Source organism: Perca flavescens, chromosome 1 (genome assembly GCF_004354835.1).
Source record: "Perca flavescens isolate YP-PL-M2 chromosome 1, PFLA_1.0, whole genome shotgun sequence".
Lineage (NCBI taxonomy): Eukaryota > Metazoa > Chordata > Actinopteri > Perciformes > Percidae > Perca > Perca flavescens.
This window is the reverse complement of record NC_041331.1, coordinates 17,658,477-17,683,161: the sequence shown is the minus strand read 5'-3', so window position 1 is coordinate 17,683,161 and position 24,685 is coordinate 17,658,477. Positions and strand designations below refer to the sequence as shown.

General features: G+C 42.1%; 2 protein-coding genes across 3 annotated transcripts in view; one reads left to right on the top strand and one right to left on the bottom strand.

Annotated features, from left to right (window-relative positions):
• marchf7 (membrane-associated ring finger (C3HC4) 7) lies at positions 1-14,477 on the top strand. Of its 2 annotated transcripts, none has more exons than XM_028581911.1 (11): positions 1-237; positions 3,176-3,371; positions 5,455-5,601; positions 5,760-5,931; positions 7,811-7,987; positions 8,088-9,294; positions 9,902-10,071; positions 10,150-10,253; positions 11,484-11,588; positions 13,380-13,428; positions 13,782-14,477. In XM_028581911.1, exons 2-11 carry the CDS (start codon positions 3,186-3,188, stop codon positions 13,871-13,873), a joined length of 2,409 nt encoding a protein of 802 aa, XP_028437712.1. In that variant the 5' UTR covers positions 1-237; positions 3,176-3,185; the 3' UTR covers positions 13,874-14,477. The 2 variants fall into 2 exon arrangements, with proteins under 2 accessions (XP_028437712.1, XP_028437723.1); XM_028581922.1 differs by lacking the exon at positions 1-237 and adding an exon at positions 254-526.
• Positions 14,478-15,209: 732 nt separating this feature from the next.
• ly75 (lymphocyte antigen 75) overlaps positions 15,210-24,685 on the bottom strand; it is a 34,776-nt gene continuing 25,300 nt past the window's right edge. Inside the window, exons 25-35 of the mRNA XM_028581904.1 lie at positions 24,130-24,350; positions 23,879-24,041; positions 23,022-23,186; positions 22,814-22,936; positions 21,466-21,651; positions 21,139-21,362; positions 20,687-20,894; positions 19,529-19,690; positions 19,316-19,432; positions 18,653-18,835; positions 15,210-16,890 (exon numbers count right to left, since the gene is read on the bottom strand). Of these exons, the coding sequence (XP_028437705.1) occupies positions 16,715-16,890; positions 18,653-18,835; positions 19,316-19,432; positions 19,529-19,690; positions 20,687-20,894; positions 21,139-21,362; positions 21,466-21,651; positions 22,814-22,936; positions 23,022-23,186; positions 23,879-24,041; positions 24,130-24,350 (1,928 nt within the window). The 3' untranslated portion in view covers positions 15,210-16,714. The remainder of the gene's footprint in view (positions 16,891-18,652; positions 18,836-19,315; positions 19,433-19,528; positions 19,691-20,686; positions 20,895-21,138; positions 21,363-21,465; positions 21,652-22,813; positions 22,937-23,021; positions 23,187-23,878; positions 24,042-24,129; positions 24,351-24,685) is intronic.

Genomic DNA, 24,685 nt, shown 5'->3' with positions numbered 1-24,685 from the left:
ACGCCCATGCAAACAATACACGTTTACAATACTGCTTTGCGGAAAACATCCTGGATACTCGACAAGCTCCGAAGCTCGTTTGTGTTGTCTACGCGTTAACATGTGCGCAATCCCGCATTTTTGAACTGGTTGGCTTTCCATAACATCACTCCCTTCGGGTCATTGCGTCAACAGCAGTCAACACAGACGCCATCGCTTTTGTTGTGTTAGCCATAGCAGGGAAGATTGAAATCAAAGGTGAGGGTGTTTAGCTAAATGCTGACAGCAGTGTATTGTGTTAGAAATGTAGTTTATGTAAATTGACACCTAGTACTGAAACTGGTTGTCTCAAACAAACATCGTCAACGTTAAATGTAGAGCCACTGATTTTGCAAAAATATCGAGGCTTCTTAACGCCAGCGTACAAATGACAAGCTAACCAGCTAGCTAGCTTATAGCTAAGTGAGTTTTCAGCCGCTGTAGCAAACAGCTCTGCCGAAAAACAGCTGAACCACCCTGTTAGCACATCTGATTAGCGACAAGTGAGGCAAGTGTTAAACTGCTTCTTTTTCTTTATTTGCTAACGTACGTTAGTTTGTAGCTAACCGAACATTTAGCTAACGGTAACGTTACTTGTCGTGTGCAAGGCAATCGGATAACAATCACATAGCCTATGTGTAACAATCGAATATCTATAACGAATATCTATAACAATCAAATATATAGCTATAGCAATCAAATCTATAACAATTCAAATATCTATAATAAACAGTGACGTGAACGTTTCGAGCAGGAAGCGTTAACAGAAATAACGCTAGGGTTAGATTAGCTAGTGCTAGCTAGCTAATGTTACTATTTAAACGTTATTCAACTTTCGATAGTCGGCTAGCTAGCTAACTTAACGTCAGCTAATTTAACGCAGACTAGTTGAAGACAAGACAAGGCAGGCAGGATAATGTTGGCTCACACCGAAAACACAAGACGTTAACATGTTTTTACTTAATGTCAATCAATGACTAAGCTGTCTGCTGAGACTTTTTTTTTTTTATTCTATTTTAAAAAAAAGGTATGGTTACTAATTGATAGGGATATTGATGCATGGCCATTTGCTCAGTTGCCATTATTTTTGACTAACTTATTTAAACCTAGTTAAAACTACTGCAATCTATTAGGATTTAAGATTCAAAATCCTTTTATTAATCCCACAATGGAGAACTTCACACTGTTGCAGCAGCAAGGGATAAGAGGAAAAACAACCAGTTCTGTAATAAATCCTTTTTAATGTTAGCTATACTTTATGGTCATTGTGACCAAGGCTGTGGCTTGTGGTGCTGTTGAATTGTGTGGCCCCTCATTAACCTAAATGGATTGGACAAAATGTTAGAAACAGGTTTCTGTATAAGGCAACGCAATTGAACAGCACCACAAACCAGGGCCTTCGTGATTTTGACCCTTTTTAAAGTCGAACTAACACCTCTCTGAAACAGTTGGAACATAAACTGAACATTAAAAGCTTTGTGAAGGTAGGATTCATTGCAGGGTGTTTGTTTCCCAGGAGACAGGACACCTGCAGCTTGTTACATAAATTAATGGAAGCAGCAAATGGGACTATTTCTCTAACTGGTAGTTAACCACACCAACACAAGTTTGTGTGTGTGTGTGTGTATATATATATATATATATATATATATATATATATATATATATATATATATGCGCGCAAATTGTTGTGGGTTATTTCTTCCTAGACTACTAAATTTTGTTTATTGTTTAAAGGAACACGCCGACTTATTGGGAATTTAGCTTATTCTCCATAACCCCCAGAGTTAAGACAAGTCGATACATATCCTTCTCATCTCTGTGCGTGCTGTAAGGCTGTCTGACAGCTCCAGCGGCATCAGGCCAGCACAGAACATGCAGGTGAATGGTTCCAGCAATCCTACTGCTCCGAATAAGTGACAAAATAACGCCAACATGTTCCTATTTACATGTTGTGATTTATAGAGTCACAGCGTGTACAAAAAACAACGTAACATGAGACACAGCCGTAGTCTACCGGGAACTATATTCTCAGGCGGAAGAATATAGTACTTGGGCGGAGTGATATGCTCGCAGCAAGCCTGTCTGAGAATATAGTTCCCGGTTTGTTTACTGTTAGAAGATGGCTGTGTCTCATGTTACGTTGTTTTTTGTACACGCTGTGACTCTACAAATCACAACATGTAAATAGGAACATGTTGGTGTTATTTTGTCACTTTTGTCACAATTTGGAGCAGTAGGCTAGTTGGAACCAGTTACCTGCAGGATCTGTGCTAGGCTAAGCTAATGCTGGAACCGTCAGGCAGCATTTCAGCACGCACGGAGATGAGAAGGGTATGTATCGACTTGTCTAACTCTGGGGGTTACGGTGAATAAGCTAAATTCCCAATAAGTCGGCGTGTTCCTTTAATGATAATGTTTTAAGTGCTGTGTTGTGGTTTAAAATGTTTTTTTTGGGCCTTTTTTAAAAAACTTTTTTTTTTACTGCTGATCATATCAGTCTGACAGGCTGTTGGCTTGCTAAGCTATCTTTGACCACAGCTGCTGTAGCTAATGTCCATAGATCCATATCACTACCAGGGCGTAACTCATACTGCACCACCTTATGTTTGGCTTTTAGCTAATACAGCAGTAGCACTTAAGGTTACTCAAATAAAATAAAAAAAGAGAATATAACAATTTACTTGACCTTGTTCTAAGTGTTGGATTTAGTAATGCAGCTTAATAATACATGATCCCAGTGTCTCATAACTGTTCTAGAGCACCTTGCTAGTTTAGATACACAGCTCAGAGTGCTACTGCTTGCTCCATGGACGTGTCATGTTCCTGTAACAGAGTTCATAGTCCCAAAGATAGGCACTGATACCAAGTCCAGGAAGGAGAACGGTGTCAAATTTGAGTGTTTGCAGACATACAGTCACGTGCGCTCCATCATCAAATTTGACCTGCTCACTCAAGCGTTATTGCTAGAAAGATTGAGAAGGTTGCAGGCCCTTTTTAACAGTCTGTGCTGTAAGGTTATAACTTCATGCCCTGTTTCATCATTGGATGGGGAATAAAAGATGCATTTGTGAGCAAGTTCTTTCTGCTTCCTGCTAGCTCATCTCAACTATCATGCAATAATATCTTTGGATTTCTCATCATCACATCGCAACAGGCAATCCACGATGGACTCCAGGTCTCGCAGACTGCCGTTTTGTCTGCCCAGCAGCTCAAGGTCTTCGTACACAACCAGTCCAACAGTCTCCTCCTCATCACTGGGCTCTAGCAGGTTGTACAGTAGGGATACGGTGCTGAATACTGACCGCTTCCCGAGGGTGTCGTCAGCTTACAAAGCCGACCTGGACCACCAGGTAGGCGACAGACAGACAGACAGACAGACAGACAGACAATCTATCAGTGTTTCCTTTTTAGGATGTTTCTTTAGCAGTGGGGGCAGGTCTGTCCGAACAACCTACACTTAGAACGGATCCACCGCAGTGACGTTTTTGGTGGAGCTGTTCGTTTAATAGTCAACTCGGAAGAAAGTGAACGCTTTGACGATAAACTACATTAACACAACAGTATGTGGAGTTAAACTGGACGGGCCCAATAACCTCTGAATAGTTCTACTTGTTGTTAAATTGCAATGTGGGGGGTGCATTATGTCGGCAGGATATTTTAAAAGGCAATCCTAACTACACTTTCTGTAAAGCCCTATTTCTGATACCGTGATGGCAGAAATTTTGCCATGGTGGGCCGCCACTACAAAATCAACATAGAGGAAATTATATATATATATACACACACACGCACACCACACACCACTCCCTTGGTTTTGTTTACTGTATAGTCTTGGTGTCCTGTATATGGTTATTCTAGTTTTGCATTTGAGATTCAGTTCATATACTTATTGAGAGTTTTTTTGGGTAGGTGTTTAGCTGTCATTGTAGATGACCACCAGCTTTTATTTAGTTCAGCCTGGTATGCAAAGGTCACAAAGGTGACAATGTCAGCTAAAATAGTGATGGTTTAAGTTGGATAAACAGTCAAGAGCGACAATAACAACAACTGCACTTATTGGGCCTGAGTTGACAATCATCCTGCTGTATCTGTGTTTCTATTCCACTTGGGGCTTTAGTCATCTGCCTTTCTAGTGTATTCCAGAGAGAGGGTGTTCAAGTAAGCTCCTTTCTTACAGGTTCCCTTAGGAGCATGGTACAGTAGCTAACTACATATATCATTTGTTCAACAGCAGATACTTTGGAGGTCTTTTTATAGGGCAACCTAGATTCCTTGGCACACAAGCGTATTTCAGTCCTGCTTGTCAAGATAGTGTTACTGTTGGCCTGGGCCCTGTCTAGTTCCTGTTCTTTCCAGAAGAGTCCAAGCTAGGTGACGCAACAAACCGCTCACCATGGTTTTATTTAATTTTTTTATGGGCATACTGAGATGAGCACCAATTTAAGTTATCCTCTTAAGATAGTATGCATTGAAAGACAAATCTATATTATACCCTTTTCCCACTCAAATTAGCATATATATGAGTTTTTTTTGTTTGTTTGTTTTTTAAACCCCAATAGGCTTTCCAATACAGTGCACAAACTGCAAACTCTGCTGTGCATTCACTTGATATCTTGGCTAATAAACTCCTCCGCTCAGACCAATCGCTCTGCATTCACAGGTGCTCTCTCACTCGCTCCACCACACACACACACACACACACACACACACACACACACACACACACACATACTGGCTCTGGTATTCTCCAAAAGAGGCATGCTACTCTCACAACGTGGGGTTAGTAAACCGTAGAACGCAGCATGGAGGCCCGACTAATGAAGATTGATATATGCTGACTAATTTGATGTGTGAGCGCAGCTTAGGCGGAGACGGACAGAATTTGTGAAAGTCGACCCGCGTCACAGCATTGCACCAGAAAAGGGCTGAAAATTAGCGTGTTCATCCAGATGTCCTGTTTCCGTAACTACCGATTGGAGCTGGAGTCGATTTTAAATACACGTGCCTGTCCTGGGAGTGAATGCACATTGTAACTTCTCCCACTACAACCACATGTTAGTGGGTATAAGTGGGGTTTTGGCAAGTGGGTAAAAGGTGTTACTTAACAAGAAAGCAACTTGTGTGCATAAATGTTCCTGTGGAGGTTTCTTACAGTTACAGTATGTTCACACTGGGTGTTTCTTGCCAAAACACACCAACTTGTTGAATGCATATCCTTCCTCATAGGACATTTCCAAAGCCAATCTTGAATATGTTAAAAAGTTTTCTAAGTTCGCAAGATGCAAACAAAACGGGGCGCCTGCGCCACTATTAATTGTGTGATTGTCCCACTACTAAAACACAGGAAACATTTACACATTTTTGTATTACTTATTTGGCCCTGTGTGTGAGTACTAACGAATGCTACTTGTTTTACCTTCTCTCCTTTTGAAGAGCTCTCGTCTCCTGAGCTCGCCCAGAGACTACAGCAGCTCCGACAGCCGCTCGCCCAGCTGGAAGTTGCCCTCTTCTCTGACATCGTCCAGCAGATCTTATGATCGCCCGTGGGCTGAATCCTCCTTCAGCAGCAGGAGCAAACTGGTACTGAAGCTGTACTGTCTCATTTGTCTATAGCATGCAAAATGCAGTCTTGGTCGAAGGTATTTTCTAAAACTTTAAACATTTTAGTTTCACGGAATATTGCTGAATGATGTCATTGAAATATATTCCGTTTTTAATGTCTGCCTTCATTTTCCCAGACTGATTCTGAAGGGAGGTTGGGGACGCGCTCTGGTCTGTTGAATGCCAGTGATGATGGCGATTCTAAAAGAGCCAAACTGTCATACAGCAACAGAGGACTGTACCCAAGAACAACCAGCACCTCAGTTACAGGATCCACTTATTCCAGTACTGGGCTTAGCAGTGGCAGAGGTACATAATACCAGACCTGTGGAGGTCATAAGAAAAACTGTTACCCTAAGGCTAGTCCATATCCTTTGCGTTCCACTTCCGGGATTGCTCCGGTGCTGCAGGAAATTCCGCCAGATGCATGTATTTTCCGTTTGTTGACTTGACTGCTCCTCAGATGTCTGCATGGTAAATTGCGACAGCTAGCTAGACTATCTGTCCAATCTGAGTTTTCTCTCGCAAGACTATTTTGCAGCGGCTCTGTGCGGAGTTTAGCACCGCCCATGATGATCCTGATTGGTTTAAAGAAATTCCATTAAACCAGAGCATGTTTTCCTCCCATCCTCGAATGCTATGTGGAGTAGCCAGACCCTCCTTCAGTTCGCTTTGGAGGAGGGTCTGGCAAAGCGAGACTACCCTGAAGGCTCTGACACACCAACCTGACAACCGACTGTTGGCAGAAAAGGCAGTCGGACTGATCAGTCTCCCCGAGTTGGTCAGAAAAAGTGCCAACTTGAGTGTACGTTCTGCTCGTGCGCGAGACATAATACGTCTCCATAACAGCAGGCGGCGCTAATCTGTATTGTTGCCCAAAAAAGGAAAACACGTCCCATGGGTCTGGCTTCTCCTGAATTTCAAAGCCGGATAATAAACGCGGCTCGTTCGTATTTTACGAAAATAGTTAGTCAGTAAAATCAATGTAGCCCAACCCCAGCAATTCATATGGTGTTATTTTATAGTTTTTACTGTAACTTATAAACAGTGTTGCTTATATGCTAACAGACAGGAATCTGCTTGTCATCTACCGCCATCAAAACAGGAAAGAAGTGGTAAAGTAGCAAAGCCCACGTCTTGCTTGATTTGATTTGCCTGGGCCAAGTATGACATTGACATTCGCTGGAAAGATAATGATATTTTAACTATTGTGCTTCTAACAAGTCGCGAGGAAAAACGCAACGCGAGGCCCAAGAAAGAAGCGCATGTCAGGCGCGCTGTACCAAAGGAAAACAGTGGGTTTGCTTGTGGCCCGTGAGCCTTTATCCTATTGTTCTGACGTGTATTATTTAGTTGACTCTCCTTCAGTGGACGGCTAAGGCGTCTCCAAAATATGATGGGCTTTTTACCAACGGGTTGTTGGCTAATTAGCAGTAGAAGCTAAAACCGATGAGTTGAAATGCCCGAAACTCAAATTACATAATGAGCCTACGATTATTCACAGTAAATCCACAGAAAATACTGGGTATTAGGTAGTCTGTCGGGTAGTCTGATTTGGCTTCAGTCCAGGTGCTCAAAGTAGAGCTGATTGGAATAAGAATTAAACAAAGCTGTGGTAACATGGGTGGTTAATTAATATTTGCTCACGTTAGTACCAAGTCACCATGATAAGCAAAATATGATTCATTTAGGGAAAATTAATTATAATATGTATATTTATATTTAATTAAAACATAAAAACAATATTGAAACTGGCTTTGAACTCAAGTGCTTGGCTAATGGTGGCTGTTGCTTGGGAGATACGTAACCAAATGCTAACCTCAGTCATTTAGTCATTCCGTCTAATATTATTCGAATAACGTTTTGTAATTTGAGTTATATACTGTGTTGATTTGGATTTGAAGTGGAATTTTAAAAACTTGCATTGTAAGGTTACGTGGTTATTGAACAGCATTTTGTCGAGTGTGTGTGAAGACCATCCCGTTACCTTTCTTTTACGCGTTCACGCTAAACGGCTTCTATATTAGCGAGCTTACGGAAAGCGCTGTCAGTTGGTCCAGTTAGCTACATAACCGTTAACACCTGGCAATTACTAGGTGTAAATGTGATAATTCCAACAATGTTCAACTGACTTGGAAAATGAACCCAGCAAGCCTCTTAACAGCTTTCCACTTCTTTTCCTTAACAGGTACAGGTGACACTTATGATTCATCGTGGAGCTCATGCCATTTACTTTCACGGTCGCCGTCATCTTCCTCCTCGAAGCCGCTGTTGTCCAGGAGAGAGCTAGAGACGAAGAACCAGCCCAGTCTCTCAGGTTTGGGAGACAGAAGGAGAAGTACTCCTGGATTGGCTTCCTCATTGTGTAGGCCTATTTTGCGATGTACACAACCTATGCAAATGTATTGTTACATATACTGTAAGCCAATCTCACACAAACTGCTCTTCTCTTCCCCTCGTTTCAGATCCGACAGACAGGGTGACGTCCACATATGCACAGGGCGCTCGGCCTAAAGAGAGTGCCTACTCTCCCTCCTCTTCTTCCTCCTCCTCCACTGCTAGAGAAAGCTCCCTAAATCGCCACCTCTCATATTCCACCTCCCACCGATCTTCTCCTCCGGTGCGCGACTTCAGCAGCAGGACCCCATCCCGTTTCTTGAACGGCTCGTCCACCCTCCACTCCTCTCAGGAACAAACGAGAAACCCTCACTCCTCTTTAGGTCTCTCCTCCTCTTACTCCTCGCACACCTCCAGGTACGCCACTCCCCTGCCCAGGCCAGAGGTCGCGCTCCCTTCGAGGCCAGCCCCGGAAGGTGGCGAGACGGAGGGCCGCAGCTCCACTCGCCGCCTTTTGTCCCGTCTCTTTTCGCGGCGCTCCAGCCAAGACTCTTCTAGTGGCTCCTCCAGCGCTCGCTCCCTCGATGATGACAGTCCGTCAACCGGTGGGGAGTCTGTGGACAGTGACGAGGGAGCCAGGATGTCTAGCGTGGAGCCTGACGCTAGAGGATCAGAGGCCATGCCGGGTAGCCTCCGGAATCGTAGAGCCGACCTCGCCCCTATCCAGGAAAACAACGATGGCTGTCGTAGTGGCCTGGCTCCGCCCAGAACGCCGTTGTCGAGAGAGCCTGGCGTCGGCAGTAGTAATACCAGCAGCGGCGGTGGCGGCGGAGGAGGAGGAGGCAGCTACACGTGGCTTTCCTCCTCCCTCCGTGGCCGCTGCCCCCCTCTGCTCTCTCGACTCAGAAGACATGCTCGGGACGAGAACGCGCAGTCGTCTGCAGGCTTAGAAGAAGGCTACAGCCGTCCACAGCATTTACTGAGAAGGTGGGATGACATTGAGCATAAAGCAACGCAGGAAGATGACGACGAAGAAGAAGAAGAGGAGGAGGAGGAGGAGGAGGAGGAGGAACAAGAAGAAGATGATGATGATGATGAAGGAGCGGTTGGTTTAGAGCCCTTTGGCACAGGTCGTCCGTGGAGACTCGAGGATGAAACGTTACCTGAACTCGAAGACGCCTCGGTTGAATTTTCGCCGCGTCGCAGAGTCGGAGTATTTGAAAACATTTCGGTTTCTGTGGGTCCTTTGGGTGGGGTTGAGAGCCAGCTGGATGGCCACAAGGACAAACCCGTTTCCAGTGTGGATCAAGAGAAGCTGCGCAAGATTAAGGAGAGGTAATGGATTTTGATCTCAGGCTGTACCTTTTTTATACATCGCATCGTAGCGAAATGCTACAATAGAATGCTTGATTCTTAACTGTGTTTTTGTAATTTACAATTTTTGAAATCTAATCTTACATTAAAGTTGCAGGAGGAATTGGTCTTACAAATACATATGACTTTTTCGTTTTCTTTTGAATTGTAGCCTCAGGTGACTTAAGGTGGATCAAAAGTGGCTCTTGTGCCAGCCTTACTGACTCCAAATCTCTTCAGTTTGTCAGATAATGGGTAACATTCTTCAGCTAGGCTGAACACATCTTGTACTGAACTTCTTGTGGTTCCTTCTCTAAGACCGAAAACTGTTTTAAAGTCTTGCATTTTAAGTAATTTAGTTAGTACAGTACTAACTAAAAGTACTACGTTTATTTTATTTATTTTTTTAGATACATTTTTTATTTTTTTTAAATTTTCAACATCAGAACAGACAAACACACTTGAACAAGAACAACCACCTCTCCCACCCCCCACCCTCCGCAGTCAGGTTTTTTATATATGAAACAAGAGATGTAAAAAGAGTTACTGTATCAGCAGTAGAACTAAATATCCTTCTTTACTGCTATAGACTGCTGCTGGAGGAGTCTGACGAGGAAGAAGGCGATCTGTGCCGAATCTGCCAGATGGGGGAGGAATCTGCCGCCAACCCCCTGATCCAGCCTTGCCGCTGTACAGGCAGTCTGCAGTACGTCCACCAGGACTGCATCAAGAGGTGGCTCCGCTCCAAAATTGGCTCAGGTAAATACCTATTGCTTGGCTACGGCTTTCACCAAAACCTTGTCTTGTCAACCGAGTCAGTATGTGTTTTTCTTTTAGGCACAAACCTTGAGGCCATCGCAACATGTGAGCTCTGCAAGGAGAAGCTGCGTTTGAACATAGACAACTTTGACATCCAGGAGTTATACAGGACACATGTGCAAGTGAGTCACCATTTAACCTTTTTAGTTAGAGAATTGAATTTCAAAATGTACAGCACCCGATACATTCCTAATTAATTAAAAGCAACCAAAAAAAGCAACTTCTAAATGTTGTACGACGGGTTTGAGTTTGCTAGACTAACATCATGTCAAAGTACCAGTAGGGCTGGGCCATATGGAGAAAATCAGATATCACAATATTTTTGACCAAATACCTCTATCGATACCGCAACGATATTGTAGTGTTGACTATTGGTGCTTTTACAAAATATTTACACAATGAGATTTTTGATAAATCATCAGTAATGTGGATATAATGACTAAGTGGGTAAATGCAAATAATAGAACAGTTACAACAGTCTGGTAAGGTCAGAAAATGACATCACTTTACTGTAATGCAGCCTTTAAAACCAGGAAAAGACAACACTTATGCCTTTTTCTTATTACGATATCTAATCTCGTATCACGATTTTGATATAATATTGATATACAGCTCTAGTACCAGTTTACATATAAACAGATTGTTGACAACTTAAAGGGGAAACCCCCTAAATGAATGAGTGGGGTTCCAGTGCTCAGTGAGTGGTTGGAGTGTGATGTGAATCGTATGCTCTGGCGTTCCAGAGACTTTTAGAATCTATGCCATGCGCCTCTGAAACTGTTGTGGAAGCTCTTGGTGGCTGCACACATGTTGGGTTATCCTTTTTATTTTGTCAACCATCTACTGCAGGGGTGTCAAACATAGGGCCCGTGGGCCAGAACCTGCCCTCCAGTGAAAATTGCAGAAAAGTAATTAATTCCAATTCCAAATTTACCACTTTAATCTTAGAAATTCTGAGTTTTTTTTTTTTCTTTTTCTTGAAATATTACTCCTCTCTCCCAGGTCCGTAACATAATTTTATTTTATTTTTTTCTCCTACAATGGCCTTAGAACGCTGTTGTTAGGGTTGGGCATTGTTTGGATTCCGATGGAATCGTAACTTTTTGAACGATGCCCAATCCGAGCTGTCGTAGCAGAAGCGTCAAGAAACTCTGCGGCAGAATCAAGTTTCTGATCTTTCTGGAGTAGTTTACTGCTCTGGCCCACTTGAGATCAAATTAGGGCTATGTGGCCCGTGAAGTAAAATGAGTTTGACACCCCCGGTGTTTATTGTACTGTATATGTTCTGGATGAAACCTGTGCAGTTTACTGAAAAGGTGTTTTTTTTTTTTTTTTTTTCTCTTGCTTCCCAGTCCGAGTACGATGAGTTCATCAGCAGTGGTCTGTATCTGGTGGTGCTGCTGCATTTCTGTGAGCAGAGGTTCTCCGATGTCCTCGGCGCAGTCGATGCTGCTGGGGTGAGAACACACTCGCGCTTACTAGAGCTCCAGTACTAATTCAGCTCTACAGTTTTTCGTATTACATCAGTCTTTTTCACCGTTGTCTGAAAGTGCCATGTGTATGTTGTTGCTGTCGATAGACTTCATGACAGGGTACAGTGGTTCCTGGTATTTTTTTTAGCTGAACCGCAGCAAATCGGGAGCCAGCCCTATAAACGCCCAAGGTCTGTCCCTGACCGATCGAGTCACGCCATTGGTCAAAGGGAGTGATGACGTCACACAATTAGTCGGTCGAGTTTCCCCATGGCCGTAGCTCTTTCATAAGGAATAGGCGCGGCAGTGCTTCCGCTGGTAACGTCTCTGCCTCCGCGATCAATCAGCTGATGCGCTTCCTCGATGCACGGTTGTCAGGCGTTAGCGGTCGGAGCAGAAGAGCTATTAAAGAGTGGTCGTCGTAGAGTGGTCAGGTAGTCGTTAACGTACCTGGTAGCTTTCAGTCTGGCCATGAATAAACACCGCCACTTCTCAAACCAACATCTGAGGCTGTGGGCGTGTTTATAATTGTCATGGGGTGTAACTTCTGGTGTGTTTTAAAAAAAAAAAGAAACACAATTACACTAACACTTAAAGTGCTCATATTATGCTTTTTGGCTTTCCCCCTTTCCTTTTATTGTGTTTATATATCATTTTGTGCATGTTGTAGGTTTACAAAGTGAAAAAGCCCAAAGTCCACCCCAAAGGGCCTTACCATCTCCAACAGAAAACACTGTTCACAAACTGCTCCAAACAGCTCTGTTGTCGTCCAGCCTTTACTTCAGAGACCAACGTGCGTCACTTTGTAACACCCGTTATAATGCTAGCCTAGGCTAGCTGCTAGCATGGCACGCCCTCATACTCTGCTTCTGACTGGCTAGCAGTACTTACTGCGCATGTGCGACTCCCAACAAAAACTTGAATATAAGTGCGATGTCTCACTCTGTAGCTAAAACGGAGAGCTCAACACACAGGGTGAAAAGAGGAGCTGCAGCACTGTGCAGTACAGCAAAAATATGGTGTTTTCTGAAAATTAAACCACATAAACCCATTCTGGTACAATCTCTGAATACAATTATGAACCTGAAAATGAGCATAATATGAGCACTTTAAGATCAGTAATCCAGAACAACAAATTGTTGAAAATAGCATGATTATTGTTGAATTATATTAAAGCAGTATCACATGTACACAGTTGGACACCGCTGTTCTTCGAAGTCGAAGCTGAAGAAAAATGGGGAGCAGATCTCTGGTCTCGCAGCTGTAATATACAGTAACTGGACATAAGAGGCCCGTGCAGGGCACTAGGGCGCGAAAGAAATCCTCACGACTACGCCTGTGCGAGGGATAAACCCAATAGCAGCAGCTCGTAGAGGGCTATGCCTATACTCAGAATCTGGAGTTACAATAACGCAACGATCGATATATGATATGCTACTTCAGTCGCTTTAAGAACAAATATTCCTGGAACCACTACAGAAAGTTGAAAATTAACTTTTAATATCCATGATTCACATTATAGACACTACCACTGACTATCCCTGCAACAATTTGGCCAGAATTTACCATATAGTACATAGTCCAGCCATATGCTGGGTTTCAACCTAGTCCTGTTTAGTTAGCGTAGACTTGTTTGCACGCCGCCTTCTTACACATTGATCTGTAGACACTATTAACACAAGTCAGTAGTGATTCACACAATTTGAAAATGTTTAAATGATGAATTTGTGGTCAAATATAAATCTTAAAGAGAAACTGCTTCCTTCTCTCACCCAGTTATTTAACCTGGTGAGAATTCTTCATGAACACATGGACAATCTTGAAAGTATGTTTGCCCAATCCTTCTCTTCTATGCTTGTTTGTTGAAAGGCAGTTCTGATATGCAAGATATGCAAGCTCTTACCTCTAAATGCCATATTTAAAGCTGTAGTAGAGAGGGGTGGGTGGTTTGATTATTACTAATATTACTATGTTATACCACTTATACTACACTTTTGTACAACCAAGATTTAAACAAGTTGTTCAGAATTGTCTTTATTGGCAAAAATGAATAAAATGTGTTAAAATAAATAAATAAAAAGCTGTAGTATAATGTAGATTGTTCACCCTTTTGTTTTTTTTGTATTGTTATATTTATTATGTGGCTACATACTTTGACTTGATGTGTCTGGATTGCAGTTCCCCATGGGGAAGGTGACGAGGACACGCGAGACAACAGACCATCTATTGACTTTTCTGACCTGGACGACGATCTCGAAGAGGAGTACTAATTATGTGAAAGGGGTGGATTATGGGTAAAAAAAAAAAGAAAAAAGAAGGTGGGTCACTCGATGCCATATGGTAGCTCACCCAGTTTTCACACATGCTTTTGACATTGTCACATTCATCAGAAATTGAACGGCAGTGCACAGAACACGTCTCGCCTTTGTTGCAGGTGGCTTTTGCAGATATGCAAACTCCAAATGAACTAGTGCGTAAAAATATTTTGGTTGACACAACGGTAATTTTTTTTTCTCTCATGAGAGTGCACTTTATTCAATTATAATTAAATAAAAATGCAAGTCTTTAACTGTTAAACCACAAGTGCTTTAATGTTTGAATGAAAAGGCAGGAATTGAAATAGCATAGGATAGTAAGCGTCGGTTAGTACTTGTGTGATGGTAAGATGGATGCTTTTAGGAGAGAATATACAAAGTGGTGATTATTCCTTTTGGTGTTTCCTCTGACTTTTCCCACTGAGAAAGAAAAGGGGAAAAAAAAAAGAACGTAACCCCATCAACACATGTTCTTTGTTTCAGTGTTTGAAATGCTTTATGTATGTACAAATCTAGTTTCATGCTTTCAATTTTGGAAATAAAGATTAAATGCAAACTTTTTTTTGTTAAGTCAACTTTTATTATATATTGATTTACTGTTCTCTATTTATGCTGCAGGCACAATATAGTCAGGTGTTTCTTGTTAGCATGATGCAGACTTGTCTGACAGGGCTTACTGTAGTTGATTGTTGAATCTCTGCTCCATTCTTTCTCAACTAGAGCTAAATTGCTGGACAACACTGCTGCCACCTCAGACATAAGAGTACTTCTAAATGTCAGGTTCCAGGCCTGTGGTTGGGTCCACTGCTCCCATTTGTTCAGCAATTCACACTAAATGAAATGAAACAAATGGCAGCTCAGTCTGATTAGCATGCTACCTCTAAACCTCTTCAATAGGAATACTCTGAAGACTGAAAGGAAAAATCCACCCAAAACACAATTTTCATTGTTCACTTGTGAACAAGGATATGTCATACATACATACATACTAGACATAATTCAGGTGAATGGGAAAAATTAACATGCTGATAGCAGCTGTAATGATTTGACTGAAACGGATTGACAGTTGGTAACCGTAAATAAAAGCTGTTTAGATATATCTAAAAGTCAGTCAGAGTGATTAACAAATTGTCAGTAAAACAACCCTAAAAAAGGTTTTAAATGCCCATTTCCATTCTGTGAAGAATTGTAAATATTAGCTCTACTGTTAAATGTGTGATACAGCACTGTGTACATTCTGTTTTAAGTTGGATTTTCCTCTTTAAAGTACTTGAAATGACTTTACATGCAATACTGGTGCAATGAGTCTAATTTTATTGCCAGCTTAAGCCTGACTAATTGCATGTCAAGAAAATGTAACAGTTTACAGTAATAGCTTTACATCACATAACACTAATTACAGTGAAGAATATAGACAAAGAGTATTTGAAGGCAGGACATTTTATTGGAGTGATACTGTACCTGATTTGAGCTGATCGATCTGTTTAGGTATGGTGGGGAAGTTAAAAAAACAAAACAACCCATAACATTTGGTTTACAATTTGATATGAATGGATGCATCTTTGGTTCATTCATGGTTATAAAACATATTTACAAAGCATTCAAAGCAAACGCCAGTGCAATTTGAACGTCCCCTACAAACTCTGAACCTCATTGTGCTTAAACAGAAGGAACTGTAGCTCCATTAAAGTGCGTTCTTGCTCAGTAGTTGCGTGCATAGGAAAGTCAGATCTACTGTACATAAACAGAGACATTAAACAAGCAGATGCCTGAATCCTTTTCAGGCTAAGACAGTGAAAACTAATCAGCAGGACTAAAATTTCAGATTTACAACTAAAACATATGGTTAGGTATTAATAAGTCAACTTAATCAGTAAATACACAACATAACCCTATCCAGTGGCTTAGAAACTCCCATTTCTTCTGAAGTAATAATGTTAAAAGGCACAGTCAGTGAGATCATCAATCACATTTTTTTGTTCTACTTATTGTTGCACAGTGCAACTAAAAATACAGCATAACGCATTTTCTTCAGAGTGCAATATCTCAATGCAGATAGTTTTAATATGATTTGCTGAAGTTTGAATGTATCAGACCAATATAAAGAATTTAACAGCCAAGTTTCTCATAGAATATAATTAAACATTAACATAAGAGCCAGTCTTTAGTTTCTTACTTTTGCTTGCAGACAGTTATTGGGCATATATCTCACTCCCAAGTCAAAGAAAACAGGTTTTACTGTATTTTCAGGTGAACTGACCTTTTAAAAGTCTATTTTATGTATTTATTAATTGTAACCATGTGGAAATCAAAACTTCTGAAGTTGAAAAATAAAACTGGAATAGCTAGAGTAACGCTATATACAGTAAACAACCAAAATGCATGTTTTGTTTCTGATAGTTTGGAGTCACTCATACATCAGTGCAATTTAAGGCATCAATTACATGAATCAACTCAAAATCTTTTTTACAATCTAAAAACAAAAACTATCCCACTTGTATAATGATCAACATTTGGCAGAGAGCATCAGTCCCAGTATTTACGTAAGGTTTAACACAGGGTTCTTCATAACACACACATCTAAAATAACCAAAATTAAGACACTGAGTTGGTGGATATTCACAATTTTCTAACAATATTTACAGTTTTACACACAATTCTAGGAAGTTTGCAGGCTTGAGCAGGATAAATTAAGGATTTAAAAAAAAGGGGAAGGCTGCACCTACTCTTGCTGTAAAGTACTAAAATGCACACAAGGCACATTAATACTCCCTGAGGCCGATTACTCCAGCAAGCTCAGTCAGCTTCGGTTATAATACTGGTGGCGTCTGAATCATCAAAGGTCCTCTTGTAGCGGACGGTAGAAGAGAAGTGGGCTCTTTTCTTTTTATAGAAGATAAAGCCGATGGCTGAAAGGAGAGCGAGGACGACCACGATGAAGAGACCCAACGCCACGGGGGAGCCTCCGGACTCTGAGGACGCAAAGGTGAAGTTAAGTCATTTCAGTCAGTTTTTAGTTCAGTTCTCGCATTGCCAGACCCTCCTCCTCCTCCTCCTCCTCCACCACAGCGCTGCGGAGGAGGAGGGTCTGGTGAGTCCACACAGCATGGGAGAAAATCGTGCTGTGGTTTTATTGGCACGTCTTCAAACCAATCACAATCGTCATGCTAGCGCCGGACACAGCCACGGGGCCGCTACAAAATAGCGTCGGGAAGGAACTTGTTTTGGTGGAATGTGTGTACGTTCATGTTTTAGTCGTGCAACAGAGAACTCCGATTGGACAGACAGTCTAGCTAGCTGTCTGGATTTACCCTGCAGAGATCTGAGGAGCAGTTAACCACAGTCCTCAGAAATCCACCGGAGTTTAGAATTCCAACACGAAGAAAGCGGAAGGTGACGGACATCCGGCCGAAAACGAGCCACATCCGGCGGAATTTCTGTCGGCAACGGAGCCATCACGGAAGTGGAACGTCGTGGATATAGAATAGTTTTTAGTGGTCTTCGTGTGCCCACTTAAGACGTCATTGTGTTTGAGTTCATACAGCTTTTTATCTCTGTCTAAGACAAACTAAGTAACGTGAATAATATCCGTTTGGGTTGAAACACCTTGGTTGGAGCAGCAGCTTGCTGGTGTCTCCGCTGTTTACCTTTCGGACAGAGCCAGGCTATCGCTTCCCCTGTTTCCACCCTTTATGCTAAGCTAAGCTACCCGGCTGCTAGCGTCGTGAGACCGTCCTGATCTCGTGAGCTCCAGTTTTCTACTCGCAGATCAGTCTGGCATCTTGAGTTAGAGAAAATTTGGAGCCATTTGCCAAACGACCGACCAATCAGCGTTGGTTTTGAGGCGGGTTTAGGTGTGACGCAACGAGAAGCGTTAAGTCTAAACAACATGGCAGCTTCCACGGATGAGATGAGCGTAGCTATCGCGCAAGTTTTATCCAAATTAGAAAGTATTCCTTCATTGAAAGAAGAGCAAAAAACGGCACTGGAGGCATTTCTCGGAGGAAAAGATGTTTTTTTCTCTTCTCCCGACTGGTTTCGGCAAGAGTTTGATCGGATTGGTTGATTTAGCCCGTCTATCACCAACACAGGTGGTGATAGACAGATGGTTTATCCAATCGGCTAACCAGGATTTTCGCCCCTTCCCAAAAGTTCTCCAACGGAAAGTTCCCAGATGGATATGCTGAGCAAATGTGAAACAATCCATCTGGCGGAGTCAGGTTACCCGGCTGCTGCCTCCTGATACATATTTACTGTAACGATACGGGAGTGGTATCTATCTTCTCATCTAGCTCTCGTGCAAGAAAGCGAACGAGCGCGTTCCCCAAAATGTCAAAACTAGGGCTGTCCTCGACTAAACAAATTCTTAGTCAACTAACACTTATACGATTTTGTCGACTAATCGATTAGTTGATTTAATTGACAGAGCTGTGCGCTTTGAGAGGTGATTAAGACTAGAAAAGCACAATATAAATGTAGTTAATTAACCATCTGTAAAACTGAGTTTCTCCACAATTAATCCTGCAAAAGCACCACTTTAAATCTTGCGTTTACCATAAATGTGCTCAGAAGTTTCTTGGAAATAAGTAATTAAGCATGAATAAGCATAAAAAATGACTAATCGACTAAAGAAATCTTAGTCGACTGAGACCAAAACGACCGATTAGTCGACTAATCGACTAAGAGGTGGCCGCCCTAGTCGAAACATTCCTTTAATGCAGTTGTGATACTCACTTGCGTCCGTTTTGCAGACGATACGATTCTGGCTAGTCTCGCAGCTGACAACTTTCCAGATTCCTTTATCTCCTGCCATCATGACGGCACAGTAGTGCTTGGACGTCTTCCCAGTAACCAAAGCATCCAACTTCCAGTTAGAGTAAGCCAGAGCCGAGCCATCGTGCCAGGATACAGGCTTACCTGAGAGGAACAACCAGGAGATTATTTACACAATGAGATTTTTGATAAATAATCATCAGTAATGTGGATATAATGACTAAGTGGGTAAAGGCAAATAACAGAACAGTTACAACAGTCTGGTAAGGTCAGAAAATTACATCACTTTACTGTAATGCAGCCTTTAAAACCAGGAAAAGACACCTCTTATGCCATATTACAATATCCAAAATCTAAGAGGATATCTAGTCTCATATCACGATTTTGATATAATATCGATATATTGCCCAGCTCTAGTTCTAGACAACTATATTGTCAAGTACGTGTCAATTACGATCATATGAGAAACACAAAATGCAGAGTTTTCATCTAGAAGTCAAACTCTTAACAGGAATTATATGCATGAATATAGCCATAATTGAAATATTTAAACCCCGAACTGCAGATTGGGCCTTTAATGTTATCTAAATCGTTTTGCTTCCATTTCAAAACGATAAGGTTTACCTTGAGCGTCGAGCTCCATGCCGAGCCACACTCGACTGGTGATGAGAGGGTCATCAGACATGTACATTGACACAAAATCGTTCTCCTCTTTGGATTTTAAGGTCAGCAGTTGAGCATCTGTCAGTAGAAAGAAAGAAAAAAATGAATTGGTGGACTACAGTTGGTTCAGATGAATCCTAACTATAACCTTCCATGCGCCAGACAACAACCCACCCATGCTCTGACAGATGCTGCGGGCCTTCTCCATGCTGTACACGCTGTAGTTGTAGAAGCCCATGTCGAAGGCGTAGCAGTGATCCTGATGCTGCACCCACGTGGACACACCGTTGCTCTGAGGGCAGTGATTGGTCTCTGGGGCGACCTGCTGTCTGGCCGCTGATTCATAACAACAGAAACAATATGGACACGGTCAACGCCACTCCAACACAAATTTAGTCACAAGTAGACGCATAATGTAAAAAAATAAAAAGATTCCGTGGTGCTACTGTAGTTTTTTCCCCTCTGAATCTAAACCATTCAATACGTCCGGAACGAGCATCCAGAATAATCTGTGTTCCCCTTCAGTTGAAGTGCTCATATTATGCTTTTTGGGTTTTTCCCCTTTCCTTTATTGTGTTATATATATTCTTTGTGCATGTTATAGGTTTACAAAGTGAAAAAGCCCAAAGTCCACCCCAAAGGGACTTACCATCTCCAACAGAAAACACTGTTCACAAATTGCTCCAAACAGCTCTGTTGTAGTCCAGCCTTTACTTCAGAGACAACGCGTCACTTTGTAACACACGTTATAATGCTAGCCTAGCTGCTAGCGTGGCACGCCCTCATACTCTGCAACTGACTAGCTAGTAGTACTTACTGCGCATGTGCGACTCCCAACAAAGATGGAACAGAAGTGCGATGTCTCACTCTGTAGCTAAAACAGAGTGCTCAACACACAGGGTGAAAAGAGGAGCTGCAGCAATGTGCAGTACAACACAAATATGGTGTTTTCTGAAACCTCTAAATGCAATTATGAACCTGAAAATGAGCATAATATGAGCACTTTCAAGAATAGGTTGGATACATTTTGTCTGTAAAAAATGGTTTGTAATTTTATGAAATATTTATGAAATGTAAGTCATTTTTAATCATGAAGTGATTTATGAAATCAATGTGCTTCAAACGTGTTTCTATCATTTTTGTTTTTGTGTCGTTTGAGTCTGGAATAGAGGATTTTATATCCTGTACTAGTCGACCTTCGATACATTTCAATACAAAAAAAATTTTATTCATTAAAAAATAAATACCAACTGCAGTCATTTCACTTTTTTTTCTACATGATGAAAAAAAGAACAATGTGGTTTTATATATAAAAACACACGGGTGTCTTACTCTGGGATGGGGTGGTGATGGTGGCCGTGTAGCAGATGGCTCCCTCTACCAACGTGTTGCAGCCGGTTCTCTTCCAGGCTCCGGCAGGGTTTACAAATACACAGCTGGCCTCTTGTTTGTCTGAGCTGGAGCCCTGCAAAGAGTCAGAGATGGTGGCATTGTAGTCCATTCCCGTTCCATCAGACCACTCAAAGGCTGAGTCACTAACCTGCATGGGGGGGGGGGGGGGGGGGGGGAGGGGAGAGGAGAGAGAGAGAGAGAGAGAGAGAGAGAGAGAGAGAGAGAGAGAGAGAGAGAGAGAGAGAGAGACTGTCATATTAGCTGGTAAAGTGCAATTATGAGCAAAGAATTATGAGGCACCACCATGTGAAAGAACTCCAAATGAGATATACTTGGGATGTACTCGTAAAATCTTTCTGCTCAGATTTTGGTTAGGCAAAATTCAAAATTACATCCTGGTTCGACAGGCCAATCCAGAGCGAGAAGCCGTCCGTCTTAGCGAGGAGCTTCACGTGCGCGCTGTGCTGGATGTCGTGGACACTTGCCAGGTGGCCTCCATGCTGACCACACGCTGCCACAGCCTGGTACCAATTCATTTTTCGGGTTATGACCTCATAAGTTAAGTTGCCATAATGTCGTAAATCCTTGGATGACACGTTGTACTCCTGTTTTGGTTCTTGGGAGCGAAGGATTAGAAACGTAAAACAGTGTCAGTGGCGATAAACAACAGAGGTGGACGGAGAAATGTGAATGTACGAGGTGAAGTGCGATACACCAACCGTTGTCCAGTTTGCAGGTCACAATGGTCCTTTGTTTGAACTCTGCGAATAACTTTGGGTTTGAGATGAGAATCCAGTTGTTATCAACGGTGAGACCAGCCAAGAATGGTCTGTCTACATCTGGTCTGCCTTTTGCCCAGTTGGAGTATTGGACATTTGTGCCATCGTACCACTTCATCTGGTTATCTACAGCAAAACAAAATAACTATTAACCCCCGTATAGTGACACGCACGCACGATCAGTTTTTAATAAAAAAAAAAAAAGAGAAAATCCTGCACTTGTCACTTTATTTACAATATGATTTTTAAAGTATTTTCATTACAATATTTACAGGCCATTAGGTTGATTTCATATAGGCAAATAGCATTGGTACCATATACATGTTAACACCGCCTCAGGAAAAACCCACCAATCAGAGGGCTCTAGCAGCACCTCCCGGCATCCATACAAATTAAGGTCAATGAGTTCGGTTATGGTAACGGTGATGTTAGTCAGGGTCTATACTCAGACCTCTCTATAAGACTTTCTGGCACGCAAGAACTTTGTTTTAAATTAGAAAGGAAATACGATCTCTGGTGTCAGATCAATATTTGCCAATACCCTGAGTTTAGGTATCAGGACCCGTATGTACTGTAGCAGAAAACGGTTTGGCCTCCCTATTACATAACACACCGATTGCAGCTAAAAAAAAAACTGAATATTTTTTTCTGCTGATGGTTTTTAAAGCTCTTCACGCCCTGGCCCCCAGCTACAAAGCTGGTATCATTCCTCCCCACGTAGGTCTCCTCCATGTCCCACCGTCCCGGCTTAAGCAAAAAGTTTGACAGAGCTTTTTCTGTTGCTGGCCCTCAGCTGTGGAACCAACTGCCACCTGACATCAGAAATACCCCTTCAATTACAATATTCAAAACCAGGCTCAAAACTCACCTATTTACATTGGCCTCCCCCCCCCCACCTTTGTTTTAACTGCCTTACCCTGCTATGCCTGTAACTTTGATTTGATTTGATTCATTTAATTGTAAGAGAGTGCCTTAAACATGATAAAAGGACATCAAATACAATCGAGGATAAAAACACAATAAAGTCCAAGACTTATTTCCATTGTGGTCCTCAACACACATCAGGACAAGACAAGATACTCAATGACATAACATAACTAAGTGTTTGTCTATTGATGTTGTTTTAGCTTAAATCACTGATCGGTCAGTGTATTTATTTTACTGTTATTATTCTGTAGCTAATGCGCTATGTACAGTACTTTGGTCAGTGCGAGCGGTTTTTAAATGTGCTATAGAAATAAATTCTACTTACTTACTTACTTACACAAAAGTCAGTAAAAGTGCCTACCGTTTTCATCTTTGAACAGCCCCAGCCATACAAACTGGACCAAGTTTTGAAACGGTATGAGTTGCTGCGTAACAAATTCGTTCTCCTCTGAATTTCGGATGGTGAGAATGTCTGCATTGGCATCTGAAACACAAACATCCCTCTGTTGCAGAAAGTTTCATAAGCAAATCTCCGCATAACACGTGCCCGAATAGTGTGACATTCTTACGCAGTTTTTTGCAGGTATCCAGAATCTGTCCTTGGTCTAACTGTTCCCACCTGGTGCTGACCAGCTGGAAGGAGTAGCAGTTGTTCTTAAAGGGGATCCAGTTTGGACCATTCATCTTATGGGGGCACTTCACTGCAACCTCATCAGGTGTGGTGATGATCTCTTCTGTAATACACAAGTTTACCTTTTTATTTCGATTACATTAGTATTTGCAAGCATACTGATGCGTGCCAACAGAGAAGGAAGAGATTTTGGAGGAGATGAAACCTGTAAAGTTTTTTTGAACCTCAAGACTTACAAGAAAAGGATGCACAATAATAAGAAGAATGATCAGAATCGGTTTTAATAGCCAAGTGCAAGCACACAGGGAATTTGACTCAGGGTTTTTGTTGCTCTCAAAGTACACAGAAATAGACATTTTGGCTGAAAACAGGGATATGAAACGTGTAAAAGATTGACCGGTTTCATTTCTTTCTTCTGTGAACCGGTTTTCACAACAGAAAACTCTGGATATTCCTGAGTTTCAATTTTATAGACTCTGTTAACTTACAACTCGACAAAGCTGGAAAAACGCCGAGATGTTCCGTGTGCTTTTGTTAGGACAAATTAGGAAAGCACAGCCTACTTTTCTGCGTTTATTAATTTCCTCTACAACAGACTCTACATCCTGTTACCGCAGAGGACTTATCAGCAGGGTTGTAAACGTAAACACAGCACACAAACATGTTGAGCTAGAACTGGCATAGCTGTAAAGCCTTTTAATGTGTCATACACTACCACTAGCAGGAACTAGCTGCATGAGGAGGTGCAACAGACATGTCTGTTCATCTGCATTCCATAACCCCACCCCAACTCACTGTGTGGTTTGTGGCAGATAGCTCCTCCTAGCTTCTCTTCACACTCGGTGGCTTTCCAGAAGCCATCGGTGTCCAGGTAGACACACGAGCCAATGGTGACATCAGAAGACCAGCGACTGAATACGGTGTGACTGTGGTCAGTCCAGCGGTAGTGGATTCCCTCCTGAACACAAAACCAAAAGGAAGATTTCAAGAAGTATCTTGTAAGAAGTAGTGGATTAAAAATAAAGGCCCTTCTTTGGCACACTTACGTCTTCGCTAAAGAGGCCGATCCACATGGGCGTGCGCGCACGGCTCACATGCACAGTGAGGATGGATTGCAGGAGGGTATCGGCCACACTTGCCAGTTCCATCTTTTTACTATTGCACAGCTCTAAGGCCTCAAACCAGGTGAGGTTTCTGACCAGCAGCAGAATGGTGTGGTTATTGGCCTGGAATGGCTCTGTTGGGATGCGGGGCTCCTCTAGTTTATCTGAAATGAGTAAGACTTGTGTTAAGAGAACACCATGTCTTGTAAGTTGGGCACGAGACCTATGTTGCCTCAATACACTGGTTGCAAAAATAAGTGGATTTATCTGGGCACTTTATGCCTTTTATTAGAGAGATTACAGTAGAGAGAGAGAGAGAGAGAGAGAGAGAGAGAGAGAGAGAGAGAGAGAGAGAGAGAGAGAGAGAGAGAGAGAGAGAGAGAGAGAGAATGAATGATATGCAATGGCTGGCACCTTAACCCCTAGGCCACCAGCCCTTAACGATGTTGAGGTTTAAGCCATGCATTATTTACAGCCCTTTAAAATATATTTTCAATGT